Source organism: Sinohyriopsis cumingii, chromosome 6, assembly GCF_028554795.1.
Source record: "Sinohyriopsis cumingii isolate HCF-2022 chromosome 6, ASM2855479v2, whole genome shotgun sequence".
Lineage (NCBI taxonomy): Eukaryota > Metazoa > Mollusca > Bivalvia > Unionida > Unionidae > Sinohyriopsis > Sinohyriopsis cumingii.
In genome coordinates this window covers 138636480-138659895 of record NC_142966.1, presented here as the reverse complement: position 1 = coordinate 138659895, position 23416 = coordinate 138636480, and the positions used below count along the sequence as shown (strand labels likewise).

General features: G+C 34.1%; 1 protein-coding gene across 2 annotated transcripts in view; it reads left to right on the top strand.

The window, feature by feature from the left end:
• The window catches only part of LOC149798093 (alpha-N-acetylgalactosaminidase-like), a 45959-nt gene that overhangs the window by 8459 nt on the left and 14084 nt on the right, over positions 1-23416 (top strand). For both annotated transcript variants that reach the window (XM_089963182.1, XM_089963183.1), the window contains exons 2-5: positions 4498-4660; positions 7347-7521; positions 12979-13153; positions 19569-19663. In XM_089963182.1, the coding sequence (XP_089819308.1) occupies positions 4506-4660; positions 7347-7521; positions 12979-13153; positions 19569-19663 (600 nt within the window). In that variant the 5' untranslated portion in view covers positions 4498-4505. The remainder of the gene's footprint in view (positions 1-4497; positions 4661-7346; positions 7522-12978; positions 13154-19568; positions 19664-23416) is intronic.

Sequence of the window (23416 nt, the reverse complement as noted above, 5' to 3'; positions counted from 1 at the left end):
GTTGCATGTATAAATGGTAAACAGTCATGATTGGAACATGTTACATGTATAAACAGTAAACAGTCATGATTGGAACATGTTGCATGTATAAATGGTAAACATCAATGATTGGAACATGTTACATGTATAAACAGTAAACAGTCATGATTGGAACATGTTGCATGTATAAATGGTAAACATCAGTGATTGGAACATGTTACATGTATAAATGGTAAACATCAATGATTGGAACATGTTGCATGTATAAATGGTAAACATCAATGATTGGAACATGTTGCATGTATAAATAGTAAACAGTCATAATTGGAACATGTTACATGTATAAATGGTAAACATCAATGATTGGAACATGTTACATGTATAAACAGTAAACAGTCATGATTGGAACATGTTCCATGTATAAATGGTAAACGTCAATGATTGGAACATGTTGCATGTATAAATGGTAAATATCAATGATTGGAACATGTTGCATGCATAAATGTTTAACAGTCATGATTGGAACATGTTACATGTATAAATGGTAAACATCAATGATTGGAACATGTTGCATGTATGAACAGTAAACAGTCATGATTGGAACATGTTGCATGTATAAACAGTAAACAGTCATGATTGGAACATGTTACATGCATAAATGTTTAACAGTCATGATTGGAACATGTTACATGTATAAATGGTAAACATCAATGATTGGAACATGTTGCATGTATAAACAGTAAACAGTCATGATTGGAACATGTTGCATGTATAAACAGTAAACAGTCATGATTGGAACATGTTGCATGTATAAACAGTAAACAGTCATGATTGGAACATGTTGCATGTATAAACAGTAAACAGTCATAATTGGAACATGTTGCATGTATAAACAGTAAACAATCATGATTGGAACATGTTGCATGTATAAACAGTAAACAGTCATGATTGGAACATGTTGCATGTATAAACAGTAAACAGTCATGATTGGAACATGTTACATGTATAAATGGTAAACAATCATGATTGGAACATGTTACATGTATAAACAGTAAACAGTCATGATTGGAACATGGTGCATGTATAAATGGTAAACATCAATGATTGGAACATGTTGCATGTATAAACAGTAAACAGTCATGATTGGAACATGTTGCATGTATGAACAGTAAACAGTCATGATTGGAACATGGTGCATGTATAAATGGTAAACAGTCATGATTGGAACATGTTACATGTATAAATGGTAAACAGTCATGATTGGAACATGTTGCATGTATAAACAGTAAACAGTCATGATTGGAACATGTTGCATGTATAAACAGTAAACAGTCATGATTGGAACATGTTACATGTATAAATGGTAAACAATCATGATTGGAACATGTTACATGTATAAACAGTAAACAGTCATGATTGGAACATGGTGCATGTATAAATGGTAAACATCAATGATTGGAACATGTTGCATGTATAAACAGTAAACAGTCATGATTGGAACATGTTGCATGTATGAACAGTAAACAGTCATTATTGGAACATGGTGCATGTATAAATGGTAAACAGTCATGATTGGAACATGTTACATGTATAAACAGTAAACAATCATGATTGGAACATGTTACATGCATAAATGTTTAACAGTCATGATTGGAACATGTTACATGTATAAATGGTAAACATCAATGATTGGAACATGTTGCATGTATAAATGGTAAACAGTCATAATTGGAACATGTTACATGTATAAATGGTAAACAGTCATGATTGGAACATGTTGCAGGTATAAATGGTAAACATCAATGATTGGAACATGTTAGATGTATAAATAGTAAACAGTCATAATTGGAACATGTTGCATGTATAAATGGTAAACAGTCATGATTGGAACATGTTACATGTATAAACAGTAAACAGTCATGATTGGAACATGTTGCATGTATAAATGGTAAACAGTCATGATTGGAACATGTTACATGTATAAACAGTAAACAGTCATGATTGGAACATGTTGCAGGTATAAATGGTAAACATCAATGATTGGAACATGTTAGATGTATAAACAGTAAACAGTCATAATTGGAACATGTTGCATGTATAAATGGTAAACAGTCATGATTGGAACATGTTACATGTATAAACAGTAAACAGTCATGATTGGAACATGTTGCATGTATAAATGGTAAACAGTCATGATTGGAACATGTTACATGTATAAACAGTAAACAGTCATGATTGGAACATGTTACATGTATAAATGGTAAACAGTCATGATTGGAACATGTTGCAGGTATAAATGGTAAACATCAATGATTGGAACATGTTAGATGTATAAATAGTAAACAGTCATAATTGGAACATGTTGCATGTATAAATGGTAAACAGTCATGATTGGAACATGTTACATGTATAAACAGTAAACAGTCATGATTGGAACATGTTGAATGTATAAATGGTAAACAGTCATGATTGGAACATGTTACATGTATAAACAGTAAACAGTCATGATTGGAACATGTTACATGTATAAACAGTAAACAGTCATGATTGGAACATGTTACATGTATAAATGGTAAACATCAATGATTGGAAGATGTTGCAGGTATAAATGGTAAACAGTCATGATTGGAACATGTTACATGTATAAATGGTAAACAGTCATGTTTGGAACATGTTGCATGTATAAACAGTAAACAGTCATAATTGTAGCAGTTTAAATAGCAGCAATTAAAGGCAATGAGGTCAGGTATAAACAACAATTTCCCATATTTAATTGGCTAACAGTAGTTAGTGAGATCTGTTTGAAAGCTGCAGTGGGTGAGCCCATTGTGCTAATTTGCATAGGTAGGATCAGAAAGTGGAACAGCCCATTATAGGTTGTAATGTAATATTTGATTTTATTTAATTGTCTGTAGGTTTTGATTTTTTTGTTTTATTGTAGTGTAATTTTGTTTACTGGAATTTGATATTTTCCAGAAATTAGTTTGACCTGACTGTTTAGTCAAAAACAACTAAAAATAGAACTTTGTATCGTTTTGCTGAACTAGTTCCTGATCTTGATTGAGATTTAAGTAAACAACTTTCTATTTTTATCCTTTTCTATGAGTAAAATGATTGGTTTTTGTCAAAGTCATACAGGTAATAAGTGACTTTAGATGTAAACAGCCTCTATTTAGAAATTCTGGTTTTACCAGAATTGCGCAGTAGTCATGTTTAATACCGATGTTTATAGAGAATTTAGTCATTTGGGCTTTTATACTGGAAAGTGTTTGTTTGTGACCAGTTTTGAGCCAAACTTTTATTTTTTGGAATTATTAATTCTTTTTCCTGGAAATATTTGAGTGCTCATACAGACTTCTTGGACAACATTTCTTGAAATTTTATTTGGAAATTTAAACACTGGAATATTATTGTCTATGGAATAACAAAGTACTATAGAAACTACAGCACTATACTGACTACAGTATATCTCATCGCCTTCCATTTTGGATTTTTCATTGGGACTCGAACTTGAATTCATTAGAACATTTTGTTTCTAGGATTTATAAACTTCAGTTCGTGGATTATTCTTGGATTACTTCTGGATTTGATTTCTTAAAACCGTAAGTTATTATTTTTTCATTTTTACAGTGTTTTTCCAGGGAAATGAATTATTTGTTGAATTTCTCAAAGCTTGTTTTCACACTTTCTTAGTTACTGTTTGTTAGAGCCTAAACACATAACATAAGAAGGTAAATCAAAGAGATGCTAGGTGTGTGTACAAGAACAAAAGTTGTTACATATTGCCTTGACTGAGAATGTTTAATCCATATGTATTATATTTTTGGCGAGTGTGTGAACTGTGAGCTGGAACATTTCTTTGCAAAGTATGATCATTTCAGTTGTCAGAATAGTTTTAAAGTATAATTTATTTTTGAAGCTGATTTAGGAAGCAATTGGCAATTGGCAAAGCCCAAGAAAAATAAATTTCATAACTCTTGGTTGATGGAGGTTTACTTTGTGAAGCATGCCAGCGAAAAAAAGATGAAAAGAAGATGGGTGTGTGTTGCTATTAATACTTTGCATATACTGCAAACAACACATCGACAAACGTAAGCTTGGTTCTGACTAGGATTCACCCAGAGAATCCAGCAGAGTAATTTGAACACCTGGACCATCCAGTCTTAATTGAGTGTAGTGATGAACACAAATAACACTTGTGTTACCTTCAAACCCCTTTGACCCCTGTTGAATTTATGTTCGAATTGTAGCTATTGCAACGTTGTGTGACAATATTAAAAAGGGAAATTTTGGACATGGAAATTGAAGTCAGGGCTTGAGGAATTTCAGTCAGAGTTTATGAGCTTAATTAAATTACCAGCCTGTGTCTAAAAAAAAATTATTTGAGCACTTATAACTGATGTTTTGTTACTGTAGTCATAGTGCATACATATTTTAATGTCAGAATCAGGGAGTATGTTATAAGGTCTGAAAAAGAATTTTATCTCCATTGATCATATGTTGTTTTTTTTATTTTAGGTAGCAGAATGATAGCATCTTGGAGCCTTAGAATTCTTGGCCTTTTGCCATTGGTGTTGGCTTTAAACAATGGACTTGCAAGGACACCACCTATGGGATGGTTGTCATGGCAACGATTTAGATGCAATACAGACTGTAAGGATGACCCTTACAACTGCATAAGGTATCATTAGTAATGAGTTTATACTTGATTAAGAACACTGTTAATTTGTTTCACTGTTCCAAAAAAAATCTTTGTCAGTCTTGATCAAGCAATAAATGTGCAGATTTGGTTGAAGGTAACAAACAGAACACAAGGTTTCAAGATGGACATGAAAAATAAATTTGTTGCAGCATTCTTCTGTTCATCCTTATGTTTTGAATATTACATTAAACATGTCAGTATACATATCCTTATGTTTTGAATATTACACTTAACATGTCAGTATACATATCCTTATGTTTTGAATATTACACTAAACATGTCAGTATACATATCCTTATGTTTTGAATATTACACTAAACGTGTCATTATTGGGTTACATATCCTCATATTGTGCGAGTCATCTCCTAACTGTGGACGAAGAGATTTTCAGATGAAACGGTTTTAAAATCAAGATTTAAGATTTGACTGTCTGTCTGTCTGATCACATATTTGGTACATAAATAGAATGCTGTTTTGAAGGATTTAAAATGTCCTGATAATATATTTTGTTATTTTGATAATGTAAGAATTGGGGAAATAATACTTGAATGAAAGAGAATATTAAAATCCTTTTACAAAGTACTGAAATAGTCCAGTCAGGCCAGAAATAGGATTAGAATACTTATGCAGACAGATGCCTTTATCATCTAAATTATGCCGTAATTATCTCCTTTGCCTTCATGACTCGTGACATGTAGAGTAGGTGGGTAAATTATTGTAATGGTATTCTTCTTATGCTGTAAATTATAATTTTGCTAGAAAAAAATTGCACATAGAAAGATAGGAATAGGATTAAATTACCTCATTTCATTACTGTATATATTCGCTTACAAGTCAGCTACAGAGACCCCAGTGTGCTGTAGCATGTCTGGGTCTAATCAGTGTGTTTGGAGTAATATGTAGAACAAGAAACATCAGCACTGATATGCAGGCACATTGTGTTGGCAGATCAGGGTCTATGTTTTACAGTTTGTCTCGATTTATGAGTGAGTTTATATGATCATTAGTGTTTGTGAGCTAATATCATATATATAAACATTGGGCCCAACTGCAGACAACATAGACACCAATCTATTGTTGCATCTATTGTTGCACACCAGATCTATGTATGTTTGATTTATCATCTGAAACTCAAGTCTTTCAAATTACTAACTATATATACTGATTGATAAGTCAAGTCAAACTTCAGACAACATAGAACCTAACATGGCATTATATATCAGGGTCAGTGTTGTTTGTTCTACTGATTGGTCCTAACAAACAACATAGACCTTGATCTGGGTAAGTGCTGTTTGCAGTTGGATTGAACCGGTAAGTGAGTATGTATGGTACAGATTTTATCATGTTAAACATATTTGGACAAAACGTTATGTATCAAAAAGGTTATATATTTCCAAGTGTCAGAAAGAGATGAATCAAGCTGCAGCAAATCAAGTAAAAGCTTTTCTGACTGAGAATAAACAAAACCACAGTGGCTTAGTGGTTTATGTTTCAGACTGATAATCAGTGTGTTCTAGGTTCAAATCTTTCTGGTACCCAGCCCAGATCAACTGTTTTGTGTCTCTAATGCATGGCATTTTACCAGTTGTATTGTGCTTATGTATAATTCAGTTATAATAGATAATAAAGTAGCCTTCTTCATTAGTGTTAAGTGTAGACCATACTGGTCAAATATCAAAGAATAATCTCTACAAAGAATTAAGCATATCCCCATTAATTACAAACAAGCACAGGTCTGGTGACATTGGGCAAGATTTCCCTATTTAGTATTATGTGTAAACCAACATTGGTTGAGCAGGGTTTTTCAATTAATTTATTTTCCAGTGAGAATTTTCATTAAATGCATAAAATAAGTAATAAAAAAGATGAGAACCAAAATGTTTTGTAAAACTAAACATATACTCTCTATCCCTAGAATGCAAAGTGAAAGTATAATACTAACTTAGGGTTTTGTGAATTAAATCCCAAATAATCCTAGAATTTATAGCACAAGTCCAAATGAATAAAGTCCAAAATAAACTTTCTTGGTATTCAAAAAATTGAATGCTGAAAGTGTTGATCTGCACGTATTGGTCTTTGTTGTGATGATGTGCCAACAGTCTTTTGGTGAATCACAGTAATATAATCCAATAATATATCCTTTTTTGAATATCACTATAAATCCAAGTCTCCATGTCAAAGAATATTATTTTAGAGGATTGTAGAGATGAATAATTTGAATTAAAATAATTTCACCCAATTCAAACCTACTGCACAACATTAATATAAAATATTTTGCTCCAGTATTAATGCACATATGATTTGTATAAAAATAATAAGACATAACAAGAAAACCCAGATGTAGGTAAAAGTTCATTGTTCTAGAATAATCAAAGTATTAGTTAAAAGGTCTGTTACCAAAACATGTGAGAGACATCACATTGTCCAGGTCTGGTTATGTGAAAAAAATATAGATGCCCTTTACTTGGCGGAACTTAAATGATCTTCACTCAGAGAAAAAATAAAACAATGTTGTTAATAAAACTCACTGATATTGGATAAGGTCAGATACAGTTTTATATAACCCATACTATATACACTGTAGTGAGTTACAAAAAAAACTAACAAACAATGTAAATTAAATATACATATCATCAAGGTACATTGTATCCTTTTATCTTCATAGTGAAAAACTATATATGCAAATGGCTGACCATCTGGTGAATGACGGATATGCCAAGTTTGGTTACAAGTATGTCAATATAGATGACTGTTGGATGGCGATGGAGAGAGGACCAGATGGAAGACTCCAAGCTGACCCAGACAGATTTCCACATGGTATCAAGTACCTGGCTGACTATGTAAGTGTAGAATGTGATGATGGTCAGAATGGTGAAGATCTATTTAGGGCTGTTCCATTTAAACATACATGGTACCCAGGGAAGGCAGTTTTTAAAAAAAAATATGCCATGGTACTTTGATTTCACAGAGTTCATATTAAAATGATAAGAAAATTCTAAATTGCATCTATGGGTGATTATCCCACTTAAAAAGTGCCTTCCCAGGGTCCCATGTATGTTTTAATTGAACAGCCCTTATCTGAAATTACAGTCTTGAATGTTTCCAGTTTTGTGAAAATGCCTTGTGAGAAGTTTGTAAAGACAAAAGTCTATAAAAAAGGGTGAATTTTTATCCTGTTTTGAATTTGTAAAAATGCTACTTTTTATTAACTCATTAACCCCTGGTGACGTGTGGCAGGAGGAAATAGCCTACTGCCGAGCTCTGTAGCATTAAGGTCATGTAAGATACACTAAAGTGGGTGGTATTATAGAAAGGTAGGCAGAGGTAGCTCTACAATGATACCAAATAATTTGGAAGTTCTAGTTGCCCTACAAAATGACTGCTCCGGTGGCCTAGTGGTTAGAGCATCTGCCTCAGATGCGAGAGGTTGTGGGTTCGATCCCCGGCCAAGTCATACCAAAGACTTGAAAAAATGGTACTAACAGCTACCTCACTTGGCGCTCAGCATTAAGAGGTTAGTGTTAGGACTGGTTGGCCTGGTGTCAGGAGAATGGGACTTTGTGGGACATCATGCTACATGCCTGTGACATGATGCACCAGTGCCAGACATCACAATCAACCGCCACACTGCAGACATCGTAGCGATAAGACTGAAATATTGTTAAGCTACGTTAAAAATCCAAATCACACACACACACTACAAAATAAAGAGGGAAAAACCTCATTTTTTGGACCTGATTTTTTACAACCAAAATTTGCCCATGGTCGGAATCTGATTTTGTGTTTGGATTTTAGACCTTTTGGTCTCAGATGTAAGGCAGACTGGTATGAACTGCAAACAGACAGGTGTACCTTTGCAAAAAGTAGGATAAGATGGGCATTTGGAATAAAAGTGGTCTCAATATGAAAATGATGGACCATTAAGCATAAAAAAAGAACTCCAACTTTTACCCTTCTACTCATGCATGAGTGAAATAGCTGATGAAAAACGATGTTTCTAACACAGTTAGACATTAGGTTATTGGAAAATCACCTGGAAGTTGATATATTAGGATGTATTCAGAAATAGCTTTCAAAATGTGATTCCTACTCTAATTTCAGGCAAAAACGACAAAAACCTTTAGGGGTTAATGTGTTAATCCTGCATTTCCTCTAAAAAGCAATAATAAATTGGATCACAGCCATGGTGAATATTATAGTTCCTGTAAAAATAATAGATTAGATATGTGCCATGGTCTATATAGTTTCTAACAACTGTATATCAAAATATTTAATGCGTCATTAGATTTTAATAAACTTTTAGTTTCAGAATATTAATGACAATTTAGCAACTTACTTACAGTGAAAAGAAAACAATTTTTTATTGTGTTTGGTGGTTGAACCTGTCATATCAAAACTGATTTGAGCAGCAATGCAAGACACAGCTATAAAGTGTAATCACTTTATCATGACACAGGGCTTGAAATTAGTGGTAGTCCGCTAACCCGAGGCTAGTAGATTTCCTGTCGGACTAGTAACTTTCATAATGTTAACAGTCCGACGGGCTAGTAAGTTTCGGTTATCAATAGTCAGCATTTGGTTTTTGCCATTCCCTAATAAAGATGTTCTATAGAATCAAAGCAATGACCATTGTAAACAGAGTCATAAAATATTAGCATGATTAGATGAAGTCAATTTCTGGCTCAAAAACATGCATTAGAAGCCATCCGATTTTGTGTAATTTGCTTAACAGTGCCAATTATGGTCCTGTCATTAACAACAGGACTTGGGTAATTGATCCTAATTAATCTGATACCAAATTAAATGAAAAATGACGTCGTATCACACTTTATTTAATCGACCACAGTGACAAACTACAAAGGGGTAAACCACACAAAAGAACATGGCAAAAACTATTCAGAGAAATTAGTTTGCATGTTTGCTTGTGTAATTTTGTAAAAAAAAATTTGGCTCGCTTGCCAAACACTCCAAAGTCACAATCAGAAAACTGCATACTTTACATTTGCATCAAAATAATTATAAGAATTAGATCAATTTAATACGATTACTTCCTTGACACATCCTTTCCATACAACAACGTTTTCTATGACGATTAGAATAGTTTTTACATTTTTTCCCTTACAAGAATGAACAAATAATTGGATACACGTGAAGATATCCAAGCAGAATGCCGTATATTTGATGGGAATTAAAATCTCTGAGCATGGGCATCTAAGATTTGAAAATTTTCCACCTTATTATTAATTTCAGCAATACATTGAGGCCCGATTAATTAGGAAAAATTACCAAACTTAAGCTATTAATGATGAGACTGTAATTGGAATTGTTAAATACAACGCAACGAGTCAGATGGATTTGTTCAATGGGAACACACCTTTTCCAAGCTGAAACTAACCTTGTCTTCTGATGCTAATATTTTATAACAGTGTTTACAATAGCCACTGCTTTGATCCTGCAGAACATGCGCTGAAATCAAGTCTTTATTAGGGACAGGCCATTTCATTTTAATGGAAGTTGGAGCAAAGGCACGCGTTTTAAAATGTGTTTCTTGCTCTGACTTTCTGATATAAAGGACACTGCCATTCCTTTTCTCACTATAACTAATTCACATCAGCTATACAGTAACATCGCATATTCTAACATGACGCACAATTCCCTCATAAAACGCAAAATGTGGCGTTTTATAGAAAGTGTTTAGCCACCGGAAAAAAAGCAAAAGTTTAATGACAATGACATGAAAGACAGAAATAATTCTTACGATAGGAAAAAGCATAATCGAATGTTTCAGAAGACATGGACAAAAGAGAGGGAATGAATGAATTATGATCAGGAAAAGAACGTTATGCAGTCTAACTGGTGTACAGAATTCACAAAAACAAACACAGAGAAAACATCCAGTTTTGTTGCCGGTTGTTCGAACTTTAAAATTGAATCGGTAAACATTACTGAAAGATGTGGGCAACACAGAGAGTTCAGAGAGAAAAGCAGCTATGCAGATACCACCAGAAGACTCAACCGCTGGGAGGATCTTGGAAAGTTTAAATCGGAATGTGTTTGACCAGCGCATTAATTTGTTTAAAATGCACATGTATCATAAAGAACAAAAGACCCATCACTGATTTTATATCAGTATGTTAGATGGATGAGATGAAAAGAGTTGATGTTTGAGAGACTTACAAGAATGATAAACAGGTTGTTACATTTACTCACTACATGGTTAAAATGAAATGCAGAAATTTGTCAAAGGTGTGAATGAAACAATGTTTCTTGCAGTAGTGTGTGACGGTTGTACTGAAACTCCAATTTAGGAGGAGGAAATTGTATATATTAAAATTCACAAAGGAGGAGAGATTAAATAATCGTTCCCGGCAATTGATATTGTAGAGAAGGCAGAAGGGATCCTGAAGGTGATCACCATTGCACTGCAATGTTTTACTGAGATGGGTAAGGAGACAAGAACAAACCCCATATGGACCCTGAGTGCAGGTAGAGGACGAGAAAGGACACCTGGTTCCCTTTCTGAAATTGGATCCAGGTTATCTTGAGAGACAAGAAATGTGAATTGACTGATTGATGATTTGAAGCAGGATTTATACTTCTGTACTTCTGTATTTCATATGATAATGCTATTTATGAAATAAAATTGTTGTTAATCTCAAAACAAGTGTGTGACATTGTTTAGTGGACAGGACTAGTAAAGATTTGGCAGGACTAGTAAATTTCTCAGTATACTAGTCCTTCTGGCTACAAAGAAATTTGTCTTAATTTCGAGCCCTGTGATACAAGGGATTATAAAAGTATATATTATGTGAATTGCTGCAGACTTTGAGGGTTGTTACAATTTTATAGATAAATCATCAGTGACATTGTTTCTTTAAAGTGACAATGACAAGTCAGTTTGTTGATAATCTTGGTGAAATTCAGTGATGTAGACTTGTGTCAGAAAGGATGTAATTTCAAAATTTCAAATCCTACCATTAGATCAGCTCAGGTCAGCTATAATGGCATGTCCTTGGGCATGGATCTTTACTTCATTAATCTACTAATACTTGAGTTGCTGTGCAGGAAAATACCAAAGCAAACCATCTTTGACTCCTCAGTATTATGTCTTTTGTATCAAAATAGCAAAGCAAACCATCTTTTGACTCATTGGTATTACGTCTTTTGTATCAAGATACCAAAGCAAACCATCTTTTGACTCATTGGTCTTATGTCTTTTGTATCAAAAGACCAAAGCAAACCATCTTTTGACTCATCGGTGTTATGTCATTTTATCAAAATACTAAAGCAAACCATCTTTTGACTCATCGGTGTTATGTCTTTTTATCAAAATACCAAAGCAAACCATCTTTTGACTCATCGGTATTACAGACCAAAGCAAACCATCTTTTGACTCATCGGTGTTATGTCTTTTGTATCATATGGCTACTAATACATACCACTGGTAACAAAGACCTGTATGAACTTGTAGTTGTTAAAGTATTCATTTTTCAAATCTTTACATAACAAAATTTAGTGAAGATAAAACATTACTAAAATTTAATGCCCTTGCTACTTTCACTGATATTTTATGTTCTCTTGAAGTTTATGATTGATAGAATTATTCATGGAAATCCAACCAAGATTGCAAAGTAAAGTCTTTTCTTTTGTGGCAAGAAAGGAATTTTTGTCTGGCCTGGGAGATGTTGAAAATTGTGATGGACAAGTACAAATTTAAGTCACTGATCCTGAATTATAAATAAATTGTTAAGAAAATAATGCATGGATTTTTTTGTGCTTTTGTATGAAAATCTTAAATGTGGGTAAGATTTTTCACAGCCTTGTTTTCGTAAATGAGAACTTTATAGAATTGTTACAAACACTGGCTTTAAAAGTAAAAACAGAAGTATGAGGATTTGAAATGAATTTGTATAGAACAAGAAGATGTTGTAATTAGATACTTGATTTTGTCCAGTACATAATTTAATATATTAGCCATTCAGTTAAATTGCTTTCCTGATTTAAGTCTCATGTTTTGGAATAATCAGTTAGTGCTGACTGTAAGGGACATTTATTGCAGCCAATATATCCAGAGTCCATTCTTGTCCAATTTTAGGATTCTTTTTAATTGATTTCTTGTTAATTGATTCCAAAATTCATTCAAATGACTGAAAATGATTCAATGCATTAACATGACAAACCTTTCTTTCTTTGTTAAATTCCCCCATGTTTAGAAATCACATTTTTGTTCAAATGGAGGGGAGAATTTTGATGCCAGATTTTCATTTCTAGAATAGAGTGAGTATATTACATTGCAGGTTCATTCCAAGGGTCTAAAGCTGGGCATATACGAGGATTTTGGTACAAAGACATGTGGGGGATACCCAGGTAGCGAGTTCTACCTACAACTTGATGCCGAGACGTTTGCTGATTGGGGCATTGACATGCTGAAACTTGATGGATGTTATTCTGATACCGCTGATATGGCATATGGTAAAGAAAATCTTTCTGTAATCATTGAAGATCCAATTTTCTGATGGTTTTGACACAAAATCCATTCCTTACAAAAGTTTGCTTGTTAGCACAGGTGGAATTAAAGTGTGTTTAGTTCATTTGTTACGAGTAAAATAAGTAACAGAAAATAGTGAAGACAACAAGCTTTGTAAAATTTAACAAATAATTTATTTCTAGACTACAAAGTAAAAATGATAAGAAAAAAGAAAACTTACGGCATTGCCAATTAAATCCAAATGTAATCCAAGAATAAACACAAGTCCTATCAGTGAAAAGCTGTAAGTTAATCACAGTTCAAATTCCAGTGAAAATCCAAGATGGAAGGCGATGACATATGCAATAGTCAGCATTGTACGGATGTGTCAACAGTCTCTTGTTGAATCACAGAATATATTATAATTCCAGTTGTTGAATTCCATATAAATTCTGGTAAATGTCTTTGCCCAAGAATTAATTTAGAGCACTTTTTTATTTCCAGGGAAAACAATCACTTGAATTTAATAATTTGAAGAAAATAAAAATTCAGCTCCAAACTGGACACAACATAAACCAACTTGACGTCTCAAGTGTTAAGTCACAACTGATAGAATTCTTATCACAACATCAGTTATAAGATGAAATAAAATGCAAAATAGATTCCTGGATGTGGGTCAAGAGTTCATCCTTCAGGAAAAAATAGAAGTTTGTTTACAGATTAACATGTGCCTCATGTCACATTGTTCAGGTATGACCCTGACTCAACTTAATGATTCTTACTCTGATTTTAAGGTCAGCAACTAGATACAATGTTTCTGTTATTAGGTATTTACATCAGTGAAATAAATAATTTTGAAAAATCAAGTCCAGTAAACAAAATTTCGTTACAATAACATGTAATGGAGTAAAAAAATTAAAACTAGCAAACAAACAATTAAATTAAATATACATAAGACATTTTTTAAAAAAATGTGTTTTGCATCAATTTTTACAATAATTAAGTTCTTGCAGCTTTTATAACATATACTTGACTCCAGTTATTTGTGTGGCTTCATTTATTTGTTTGGTGTGGTTGCATTTTAATGGCACTTTCAATGCATAATATAGAAGGAATCAGCTATGTGCCTTTCCCAATGATGTGATGAGGCAGCCAAACCCTGGTTGACTTTGGCAGGTGTCAAATCTGCAACCCATGGATTACAAGTCCAGTGATGTAGCAACTGAGCTGTTGTAGTTCATAAACTTGGTAGATTGAGTAAACCATCAACCACAGGCTAAATTATTCATTTGTAAAAGATTACAGCAAACCCTCATAATGCTGTCCATGAGAGTTGTATAGTGAGACCACCATATAATAGCTGTCTGTGAGAGTTGTATAGTGAGACCACCATAAAATAGCTGTCTGTGAGAGTTGTATAGTGAGACCACCATAAAATAGCTGTCTGTGAGAGTTGTATAGTGAGACCACCATATAATAGCTGTCTGTGAGAGTTGTATAGTGAGACCACCATAAAATAGCTGTCCGTGAGAGTTGTATAGTGAGACCACCATAAAATAGCTTTCCATGAGAGTTGTATAGTGAGACCACCATATAATAGCTGTCTGTGAGAGTTGTATAGTGAGACCACCATATAATAGCTGTCTGTGAGAGTTGTATAGTGAGACAACCATAAAATAGCTTTCTCTGAGAGTTGTATAGTGAGACCACCATATAATAGCTTTCCATGAGAGTTGTATAGTGAGACCACCATATAATAACTGTCCATGAGAGTTGTATAGTGAGACCACCATATAATAGCTGTCTGTGAGAGTTGTATAGTGAGACCACCATATAATACCAGTCTGTGAGAGTTGTATAGTGAGACCACCATAAAATAGCTATCCGTGAGAATTGTATAGTGAGACCACCTTAAAATAGCTATCCGTGAAAGTTGTATAGTGAGACCACCATTTAATAAAGTACATTATACTGTACTCATTATAATGATATATATGGGAGACGGTATACCAGCCTATAGTGAGACACCTTATAATAAAGCACATTAAACTGTACTCCTCAATATAATGCTGTCAGTGGAAACCAGAGTATACTGTCCTATAGTGTGATCTCCTTTGATAAAGTACATTTTACATTACTCCCTTACTGTAATGATGTATATGGGAGACAGTATACCAACGTATAGTGAGACTACCTTATGATCAGTTAAATACTGAAGTACTCTCTCATTATAACACTGTATATATGAACTGGGTATACTAGCTTATGGTGATACTACATTATAACAAAGTACATGATACATAATACTACATTATAACAAAGTACATGATACATAATACTACATTATAACAAAGTACATGATACATAATACTACATTATAACAAAGTACATGATACATAATACTACATTATAACAAAGTACATGATACGTAACTCCCTAATATACATTATTATAGACCGATCCAGTAGCCTAAGTGGTTTGAGTGTCTGCCTTGGATGTGGGAGGTCGTGGGTTCAAACACTGGCCGAGTCATACTAAAGCCTTTTAAAAAAATGGTACTAGCAGCTTCCTTACTAGGTACTCAGCATTAAGAGGTTGATGTTAGGACTGGTCAGCTTGGTGTCAGGATAATGTGACTGGGTGGGACAGATGCCACATGTCTGTGGCATGATGCCCCAGTGCTAGACATCACTATAAAGCTGCCACACTGCAGACATCATGGTGGTATGATTGAAAAATGGTTAAAAGCTACGTTAAAAATCCAGATTAGTTACACACACAGTGTTATAATGAGGAATACTGTATTATGTACTTTATTATAAGGTAGTCTTACTATACAACTCCTATGGACAGCATTTATGGATATAGAGTATACCAATTTATAGTGAGACTGCATTATAATGAAGTCTATTATGCAGTACTCCCTCATTAACTGTGCATGGAAGACAGAGTATACTGCCTTACACTGAGTATTATAATGAAGTCTATTATGCAGTACTCCCTCATATTAACACTGTGCATGGATCTGAGTATACTGCCTTACACTGAGACTACATTATAATGAAGTCTATTATGCAGTACTCCCTCATATTAACACTGTGCATGGATCTCAGTATACTGCTTTACACTGAGACTGCATTATAATGAAGTCTATTATGCAGTACTCCCTCATATTAACACTGCATGGAAGACAGAGTATACTGCCTTAAACTGAGACTGCATTATAATGAAGTCTATTATGCTGTACTCCCTCATATTAACACTGTGCATGGAAGACAGAGTATACTGCCTTACACTGAGACTGTCTTATAATGAAGTCTATTATGCAGTACTCCTTCATATTAACACTGTGCAAGGAAGACAGAGTATACTGCCTTACACTGAGACTGCCTTATAATGAAGTCTATTATGCAGTACTCCTTCATATTAACACTGTGCATGGAAGACAGAGTATACTGCCTTACACTGAGACTGCCTTATAATGAAGTCTATTATGCAGTACTCCTTCATATTAACACTGTGCATTGAAGACATAGTATACTGCCTTACACTGAGACTGCCTTATAATGATGCATATGATTTTAATTAATGAAATGGGATGCATTAACATTCTTGCCTGATAACAAGAATTGTATTATAATTTAGAATGAAGGGTGTTATATTGAGGGAGACCTGTATCTCAAATCAGTTTTACAGCACATTCATACTATTCATTTAATATAATATTGACTGTCCAGCTATTTGTGGAATGTGCTCTTCAAGATTAGAAGACAAAAAATGAGAACTTGCCTGGGCTCAAATTCTTATCTGATTTTACTTACACAAAAAGTACCGCTTTTTAGACAGATACAATAAAAGCAGTATGGCCACTGTGTTGATAACACTGATATGTTTCAGCTTCTTACTATGAAATATACAGCAAATCATTATCATCTGATGTTTCAGGCTTCCCTGCCATTATTTCCTGGGGGCCCCGAGTGGCCGAGTGGTCTAAAGCGTTCGCCGTTACGGATCACTGCCATCTCACCTCTGTCTGCGCCGGTTCGAGTCTCAGATTCAGCCAATGTAGATATGTGAGAAAGCATGCCAGTAGCTTCTCGTGGGTCGGTGGTTCTTTCCGGGGTTTTCCCGGGTTCTTCCTCCACCATTAATACTGGCCGCCATATATGGCCTATCGTGTGCTGAAAAATGGCGTTAAACCCCACAACAACCAACCAACCATTATTTTCTTTTTTGTTGTATTCTTCAGGCTACACTGCAATGGGATTTTTCTTTTTGTATTCTTCAGGCTACATTGCGATGGGATTTTTCTTTTGTATTCTTCAGGCTACATTGCGATGGAATTTTTCTTTTGTATTCTTCAGGCTACCCTCCAGTTGGATTTTTCTTTTCATATTCTTGAGGCTACCCTCCAATTGGATTTTTCTTTTTGTATTCTTCAGGCTATTGAATATTTCTTTTTGTATTCTTCAGGCTACACTGCAATGGGATTTTTCTTTTTGTATTCTTCAGGCTAACCTGCCATTGGATTTTTCTTTTTGTATTCTCCAGGCTACGCTGCTATGGGATTTTTCTTTTTGTATTATTCAGGCTACACTGCGATGGCATTTTTCTTTTTGCATTCTTCAGGCTACCCTGCCATTGAATATTTCTTTTTGTATTCTTCAGGCTACACTGCAATGGGATTTTTCTTATTGTATTCTTCAGGCTACCGTGCCATTGGATTTTTCCTTTTGTATTCTTCAGGCTACCCTGCCATTGGATTTTTCTTTTTGTATTCTTCAGGTTACCCTGTGATGGGATTTTTCTTTTTGCATTCTTCAGGCTACGCTGCCATTGAATATTTCTTTTTGTATTCTTCAGGCTACACTGCCATTGGATTTTTCTTTTTGTATTCTTCAGGCTACTGTGCCATTGGATTTTTCCTTTTGTATTCTTCGGGCTACCCTGCCATTGGATTTTTCTTTTTCAGGCTACCCTTACAATGGGATTTTTCTTTTTGTATTCTTCAGGCTACCCTCCAATTGGATTTTTCTTTTTGTATTCTTCAGTCTACCCTGCGATGGGATTTTTCTTTTGTATCCTTCAGGCTACCCTGCGATGGGATTTTCCTTTTGTATTCTTCAGGCTACTCTGCAATTGGATTTTTCTTTTTGTATTCTTCAGGCTACCCTTACAATGGGATTTTTCTTTTCGTATTCTTCAGGCTACCCTCCAATTGTATTCTTCAGGCTACTCTGCAATTGGATTTTTCTTTTTGTATTCTTCAGGCTACCCTTACAATGGGATTTTTCTTTTCTTATTCTTCAGGCTACCCTCCAATTGGATTTTTCTTTTTGTATTCTTCAGGCTACCCTTACAATGGGATTTTTCTTTTCATATTCTTGAGGCTACCCTCCAGTTGGATTTTTCTTTTAGTATTCTTCAGTCTACCCTGTGATAGGAATTTTCTTTTTTTATTCTTCAGGCTCTGCTGCGATGGGATTTTTATTTTTGTATTCTTCAGGCTAACCTGCAATTGAATTTTCCTTTTTGTATTCTTCAGGCTACCCTGCGATGGGATTTTTCTTTTGTATCCTTCAGGCTACCCTACGATGGAATTTTCCTTTTGTATTCTTCAGGCTACTCTGCAGTTGGATTTTTCTTTTTGTATTCTTCAGGCTACCCTTACAGTGGGATTTTTCTTTTCGTATTCTTCAGGCTACCCTCCAATTGTATTCTTCAGGCTACTCTGCAATTGGATTTTTCTTTTTGTATTCTTCAGGCTACCCTTACAGTGGGATTTTTCTTTTCGTATTCTTCAGGCTACCCTCCAATTGGATTTTTCTTTTTGTATTCTTCAGGCTACCCTTACAATGGGATTTTTCTTTTCATATTCTTGAGGCTACCCTCCAATTGGATTTTTCTTTCAGTATTCTTCAGTCTACCCTGTGATAGGAATTTTCTTTTTTTATTCTTCAGGCTCTGCTGCGATGGGATTTTTATTTTTGTATTCTTCAGGCTAACCTGCAATTGAATTTTCCTTTTTGTATTCTTCAGGCTACCCTGCGATGGGATTTTCCTTTTCGTATTCTTCAGGCTACTTTGCAATTGGATTTTTCTTTTTGTGTTCTTCAGGCTACCCTGCCATTAGATTTTTTTTGTTGTATTCTTCAGGCTTACATGTGATGGGATATTTCATTTTTTAATCTTCAGTCCACTTTGTGATGGGATTATTTCTTCTTGTATTCTTCAGGTGATGCTGCAGTGTGATTTTTCTTGTATTCTTCAGACTACCCTGCAATGTGATTTTTCTTGTATTCTTCAGGCTACCCTGTGATGGGATTTTTCTTGTATTCTTCAGGCTACCCTGCGATATGATTTTTCTTTTGTATTCTTCAGGCTACCCTCTGATGGGAATTTTCTTTTTATATTTTTCAGGCTACCCTGCGATGGGATTTTTCTTGAACAAAACAGGGAGACCCATTTTATATTCCTGCAGCTGGCCAGCTTATATCTTTGATTCAACTCCGGGGGTAGGTTAGCACTTTTCATAAAGCTAAGGACATGAAATGGTTTTGAGATTTGGAAGAATGCCTTGTACAGAAATCTTGATGCAAATCTTTTAGAAGTGTTGTCTTTTAAAAAGGAACAATCAATGAAATACCTCTACTTTGATTTTAATGTTATTTCTAATGAATAGAATTACTTCTAATGAAAAATGTTAAAATAATTTGGTTTCAGGAGCCTCAGAGTTTTGCTTAAGTAGTTGTTGGTGATGATATCATTAAATTGTTGTGAAGTCAGTAAAGGTATTATTATGTAATGGTAACCATAGATTTTAGGGGATTGGTGGGGAGTCCAAAATGATTATTATTTACACATACAGTCTTTTTCTAACATATGATGGAAAAGGCAGATGTTCAGATCAAACAAAATCATGAGATTTATTCCCCAAATTACAAATATTGCATTTCTCAGTAAGCTCATTAAGTACATCTTGGATTTTCTGAAATGGAATCCTGTTTGTATATATTTTCAATTATATATTAAAATAAAAAGTCATACCATGATTAAAATAGAAAGCCACCATTGTTAAAATAAAATGTCGTACCATTGTTAAAACACAAAGCCATACCGTATATACTTACTTTTAAGTCAGATCAATTTGAAACAGTATGAACCCAGATCTTCCATTGTGTAATACAAATACAAAAGCAGATCTGGGTCTATGCAGATATGATCAGTGCCTGAAATTCATAAACAAGTATAATTGATATATGGTTCATCAACAAGTATGATGGATTTATGATTAATTTTCACACATATAGTTACTTTGAATTAGTTTTTCACACTTATTGTTACTTTGAATTTGATTTTACATTGAATTAGATTTTTTGCACATCTAGCTACACCTCTCCCTCGATAACTCACACACATCGAGGTCCAAGCACATCGACCATACTATAAGTGAGGCGCGAGTTATCAAGGGACCTATAAAAAAAGCAAAAACCAATAAAGGGATCAACATAAAGGCAAAAGGGGTGGTGGGTGGGTTGGCAGGTTATAGTGTTGAATACTCAGTTTATAATCGTGCTGAGATTAACTGTGAACAAATATCTCTTCATAACAGTGTACTTTATTTTTTACTCATAGAGCAACATTAATTTTAGGATAAATTACAGTATATTGAGGAGATCATCAAAAACTATTCCACATGGTTTCCATTTGCTTAACATGTGTACCACTTCACACACTGTGTACTACATCACTAATTTGTGTGTTGAATTGGATACATTCTAGTTTTATTGTTTGGTCCAAATTATATGGGTTTTTTTAATACAAAAGATCAACACTCTCTTCAAGAAACATTGTCGAACGAACAAACGATAGATTTGATTGTGGTAGAAGTAAAATGAAAAAAATCACAAGGGTTAATCATTACCAACATGAATTTAATGGGTCTACAAATTTAAAACAATGTAAATTTGAACACGATAATACTTGCCATTTGTGACACACTTGACAAATATAACTTCAACATTTTGAAAAAATCGGTTAATTTTTTTTAATTACTTCATGATTTGCCTCAGAGCAAAATCCCGCAGATTTCTCAGCTGTATGATCTTTACATGGTCAACATTTTGTATCTCCAGCCACCGTATAAAAATGTGAAACCATTTACGATTGGTCAAATAAAATGAATTTTGATATTAAACGGTAGTGACCACAAATACTTATGGGGGCCCCGAGTGGCCGAGTGGTCTAAAGCGCTCTCTGTTACGGATCACTGCCATCTCACCTCTGTCCGCGCAGGTTCGAGTCTCAGATTCAGCAAATGTGGGTATGTGAGAAAGCTTGCCAGTAGCTTCTCGTGGGTCGGTGGTTCTTTCCGAGGTTTTCCCGGGTTCTTCCTCCACCATTAATAGTGGCCGCCATGTATGGCCTATCATGTGCTGAAAAATGGCGTTAAACCCAACAACAACAACAACAAATACTTATGCTCAGATTTGCATGCCTTTTAATTTTGTCTTTGTACCTCCCTTGGTTGATTTGATACAAAAGACATATTCAAAGTGATAAAACAACACAGGTCTCTTTTAATTGATTTTTTAATGCAACAAACATTTCCCTAAGTTGTTGATCAAAACAAAGCCGACACGTAATTGAATTAGATTTTCTCAAATATATTGACATTGAATTAGATTTTCACACATATATTGATATTGAATTAGATTTTCACACAAATATTGACACTGAATTAGATTTTCACACTAATATTGACACCGAAATAGATTTTCACATATATTATGACATTGAATTATATTTTCACACAGATATTGACATTGGATCAGATTTTCACAAATATATTGACATCAAATTAGATTTTCATAAATATATTGACATTGAATTAGATTTTCACACAAATATTGACATTGAATTAGATTTTCACACAAATATTGACAGTGAATTAAATTTTCACACATCGAGTTACTTTGAATTAGATTTTCACACATCTAGTTACTTTGAATTAGATTGATTCAGAAATGATGTTATTTATCTGGTGGCATCTAGTCAAAAGACAGGAGATGTTTCTGATTCTGCAGCCATAAAGTTTATTGGATGTATGATTAACTTTCACACATATAGTGACATTGAACCAGAACTTTTGGCCCCTCACCTTGAGGAAACCACAACTGTCCTTTGAATAGCATCACCATCAAATGCAGAATTCAGGTTACACATAACTCAGAGTTTGGTGACTTGCTGTGAATGGCTGAAAATACAATCACTGAACCATGTAATACATGAAACACGGTTAAGTATGAATGCAGTGATATACAGTGCACATAAACACACATGAAGTAACTTCTTTCATTTATTTCATAAGAGCCACTTAAGAGATTTATTGTTATAATAACCATGTTGGTACATGAATTAGTCTTCAGGAAGAATAATTACCCTGAATTATGAGAACTCGAACACTACTCATGCAACCTATGATTGAATTAAATGTGTCTGTTCAGCTATAAAAATGGATAAGTTGAAGTCAACAATATTCTCGCTAGTAACATGGTGTTATATGATGGTGTTATGTGACATGGGTCTGACTGTAGAACATTTATAATTAATTATGAAACATCCAATACATTAAGCAAATTTGTCATATAAAATGGATAGAATGGAAGAATACATTTTCAGTTTCACATACTAATACACATGAAGATTGCTTCCATAAAGTGGACAGATTCCTGACAAACTCATCTGTATTGTGGCAGTAGGAAGAATATGGGCTGTCATTTCCCTGGTTGGAGTCAAATCCATGGCCAGAGAACTTGAGATAATCTGGTTTCTCAGTGCTTGCACTTTGTATGTGAACCAGTGGATAAACTTAACTCCGTATTTTAAATAGTTACAGTTAAAATTATACATCCCCTGGTAAAGCTGTACATGCAACAAAAAACATTTATATTTATGTTTATATATTATACAAAGGTATTTCACTATACACAGTTTCATGACAATTAGAAGAACAAACAACATAAACCCTAATCTATGGGTACATTATGTGACAGGAGATCTGGATCTATGTTGTTTGTAGTTAGACCAGACTTATAAGAGGTATATATATATGTAATTTAATAAAGTTTATTTTGTTGATGTTTTTGAACTTATTTTCATTAGGACTTTTTATTACTAGGACTTTTTTATTATTCTTGGATTATTTTTGGATCTGATTCATAGAACCATATGTTCTTTTTCTTATTTTTCCCTTGTTTTTCTAGGGA